At 44.9% G+C, this 4,015-nt stretch overlaps 1 protein-coding gene across 1 annotated transcript in view; it reads right to left on the reverse strand.

Moving 5' to 3' along the window:
- Nucleotides 1-2,185, reverse strand: part of NEK2 (NIMA-related kinase 2) — a 12,557-nt gene extending 10,372 nt beyond the window's left edge. The window contains exons 1-3 of the mRNA XM_008582291.1: nucleotides 2,042-2,185; nucleotides 974-1,191; nucleotides 439-679 (exon numbers count right to left, since the gene is read on the reverse strand). Of these exons, the coding sequence (XP_008580513.1) occupies nucleotides 439-679; nucleotides 974-1,191; nucleotides 2,042-2,137 (555 nt within the window). The 5' untranslated portion in view covers nucleotides 2,138-2,185. The remainder of the gene's footprint in view (nucleotides 1-438; nucleotides 680-973; nucleotides 1,192-2,041) is intronic.
- Nucleotides 2,186-4,015: the final 1,830 nt, after the last annotated feature.

The following is a 4,015-nucleotide window of genomic DNA, read 5'->3' on the forward strand; positions in this document are numbered from 1 at the left end:
GGGGGGGGGGGGGGGGGCAGGTGGAGGTGAAGCAGAGTCCAAGGACCTGCCCAGAGACCCAAATTCACTGGGTTTGGGCTTGAGGCCCAGGACTCTGCATTTTAAAGAAACATTCCAAGTGAGTCTGATGCAGGTGACCAGGTCCTATATTTTAGAAAACACTGCTCTTGAAGAGAAAGACAAAAGCCATTTTCATCTTTATAATCCTAGAGGTTTGTACATGATAGTCATTCAATAAAAGCTTGAATTGAATTGCTGATATAGAGGAATTTAATGTTGTGGTGGACCATGTGGAAAAATATAAACATAAATGAAACAGTATTATTAATTCTTGGCTACTGGATATTACTAAACAAGCAAACGAAAAACTCAATTTCCCTGCACTTGAACACTTAGCATTAAGATGTTAAAAGAGTATCTAAATTCTGAAATACTTACAGGAGACATGTAATAAGGTGTGCCAACAAATGTTTTTGCAAAACTTGTATCATGGTTTAATATTCTAGCTAGCCCAAAGTCTCCAAGCTTGACGTTTTGCTTGCCATCCAGGAAAACATTGGCTGGTTTCAGATCCCGATGCAGCACAGTATGGCCACCATCACTTCGTCTGTGACATTCCTTCAGGGCCAGAGTCAACTGAGTCATCACTCGAAGAACAAACTCTTCATCTAAGTACTGTCTGAAACCAAAGCAGTTATACAGCATATAACTTCTGAATAAAATCATTCCAAAGATGGGATGATATAAATTATTTAATTTTTCAAGAGTAAAAATAGGGAAATAAATTATTATTTTGACATGAAATATGGATGTTGATTCACCAGGGATTTTCTAAAATACTGGGGACCCACCAAATAAATACGAGTATACACTTCCACATTAATAAGTATTTTGTCCTTGATCCTAAAAGAAGATGCTTAACAGAAACGAAAATAGACCCATTTTCAGCTTACATTTAAAAGATTACATTTACCTTTCCTTGGTTCCCTTTGTAATTACACTGGCCAGATCCCCTCCTTCGCAATATTCCATTACAATGTATAGCATTGTGTTTGTTCGGTCAATAATTCGATCGTAGTAACGGACAATGTTTGGATGTTTCAATTCACGAAGCAAATTCACTTCAGAAACAAGCATCTGTTTCTCAGCTTCTGTCATGGAGCCATAGTCAAGTTCTTTCCAAACTAATATCTGAAATAAGAATTTACAAGGTATAAGTCAACTTGTTACGCTCAAAAACAAAGAATGGAAGTTCCAAAAAAATTTTTTTTAATTACTTCCCTTTTAAATATATCCTATAGTCATGATCATTACCTAATTTAGTTCAAAAACTTAAGGAACCATCAGTTTATTTCCATAATCTTCCTCTAATTTTTAAGCGGTAAATGATGCTATGGGGGGAGAGAAGGGGATGAGGCCCCCAATCCCTACCTTAGTTTTTAGTGGGAGGATGGCACAAAAGTATTTTAGTCCAGGCTGAGGCAGAGGTGGTCAAAGTCCCTGGCCATTGCACCGGGTCATGCTTCCCCAGGATGAGAGACCTTAGTCTCTCCATCAGCAGCCGGGCAGCTTCCTCTCCAATGTTTCTTTCTGTACAAGGTCTACCTGACTGCACTGGGAAATCTGAATCCAAAAATCTGAATAAAGGGTATTTTAAATGAGTTATGACTGCAGTTACAAAGTTTCAGGTTCTGGCGGTTCTGCCCCTTTCTCGAGTTTGAGAGGGCTACTCTTCTCTAAAAATAGCTCAGGAGTCAGCTACCTGTCACCAACGGACGGCCCTTAGCAGTTCAAAACAGGAGAAAGGGAGGGCATGGGAGAGGAATGAAAAAGAGGGGAAAGTACAGATATCAAAAGACACAGCCTCCCATGCCTTGAGCGACCCAGGACAGGCTGTCAGACGCAGACCTGGAGGAGGCGGCCGAGTCTTCCGGGCCCCCACAACCCCAGGCCTCTCGGTTCCCTTCGGCGGCGCAGGGCGCTCGGCCCCGGGCTGACGAAACCTCAGCAGGGGCGGGACGGGGCAGGGGCCCACGGTCACCTTGCCGTCACTCTTCCTCCGGATCTTCTGGCAGCGGCCATAGGAGCCCGTGCCAATGGTGTACAGCACTTCATAGTCCTCCGCTCGGGACGGCATGGCCGGGCCCGCCGCCGGACTCGCGCTGCCTCCCGCAGGTCACGCCGCAGCCGTGAAGTTCCGGCCGCCGATCCCGGGTCTCCCCTGCCCCACCGAGCTGCCGTCCCGGCCTTGGCCCGGTTTAACCGTCGCGGGCCCTGACCGCGCAGTCTATTGGCAAGCGGCGAGGTCGCCTCGCCTCTCTGATTGGCTAGGAAGAACACAACACCCTAGGCATCTTGGGAAAAGGGTGTCGCTAGGCAATGGCGTCGGCGTCGGCGTCGGCTTCCGCATTCGACCGCTAGGGAGAAAGGGGCGGAGCTAAACCAAACGCGGGTGGGGAAAGCCAGCGGCACCGGGTGGGTCTCGGCAACTCTGTCCTCTGGTGGAGGTTGCCTAGGTAACCGAAGTCCAGGGACCGCTCCTCAGACTCCTTTACATACCGCCTCAAAAACCTGCTGTCTAAGCTTTGCACTTTGACCCCTGACCCTACCCACTCTTCTCTGCACAATGCCTGAACGTGGGCGGGGCCACGCTGAAGACTTGCTGAGAGCTGAATACAGACGCAAGCAACAGTCCCCTTCGGAAGGATGCACGGTGGGAGCTTACTGTGCGGCCAGGGCTGTACTAAGCGCTTTACGTGTGTTATCTCGTTTATTCCTCAACCCAAACCTGTAAAGCGCAGGAATTGGTGGTGGTGTTATTTCCCATGAGGAAACGGGAGCACAGAAAGGTATAATAATCATTGGCTTTAGGTCCAACAGCCAAGAAGAGAAGAATCAATGCGAAAGTACTGGTTACTCATAATCATAATTTAAGGTTTACACATGACTGGGTCACGGGTTTGGATCGCAGTACCCGCCAGCGATCAGGCAAAAAAAAAAAAAAAAAAAAAAGGTTTACACATGACTTTAGGGTGTAGTCATCATAGAGAGACTATATACTATGATTTGAATGTGTCTTCCAAAGCTCACGTGCAGAGCGCTCGAGAATGGATTAATGTCTTATCTCCAGAGTGGCTTAGTTATAGAGGCAAGCGTGGCCCCCTCTTGCTCAGGTGTGTTCTCTTGCCCTTCCGCCTTGGCCTAGGGATAAGGCACCAAGAAGGCCCTGACGAGATGTGGCCGCTTGAGCTTGGAATTCTCACCCTCCAGAACCATGAACCAAATAAATGACTGTTTATTATAAATTACCCAGTCTATGGCATTCAGTTATATCAGCTTAAAATGGCCTAAGACTATATTTCTTCTTTTTTATTTTATTTTATTTTATTTTTGGCAGCTGTCTGATAAGAGGATCTGAACCCTTGACCTTGGTGTTGTAACACCACACTCTAACCAACTGAACTAAATGGCCAGCCCAAAGTCACTATATTTCTGAAAACCTAATTTAGAGGCCTGTTGAGCATATAGAAGATGTGTACAAAACCTCAGGGTAAAATATTGAAGTTCCTGATGTTTTGGAACATCCAGGAGAATATGGTGGCACTAAGACAGGCACAGTCATATTTTACTTTTAAGATTCCTACCAAACAAAAAATTACTACGAAAGACTACGAAATAGGTCATTTGAGGTTTAAAACACATAATTCATTGACACTATTTCATTGAATGTAGTCTTTTGGGGGGCACCCACAGAAACCAACATTTCCAGCTCACTCAGCCAAATGGAACAGTCTCATTTTTACCTGGGAGAGGGAACCTAGAGACCTCCAGCCAGGCCTTGATAAAGGAATATGTGCGTTACCAGAAAGCTAGTAATTAGGCAATGCATAAATAGGTCATTTTTCTTTAAATATCTGTTCAGCCTGGGATTGAAAGAAACCTGGTTTTCTATTAATAAGAATTACAAACCTTTTTATGTTAAAAATAAGTAATTTATTACATGCTCTGAATGTAA

This window comes from Galeopterus variegatus, unplaced genomic scaffold, assembly GCF_000696425.1.
Source record: "Galeopterus variegatus unplaced genomic scaffold, G_variegatus-3.0.2 Scaffold2559, whole genome shotgun sequence".
In the NCBI taxonomy this organism is placed as follows: Eukaryota; Metazoa; Chordata; class Mammalia; order Dermoptera; family Cynocephalidae; genus Galeopterus; species Galeopterus variegatus.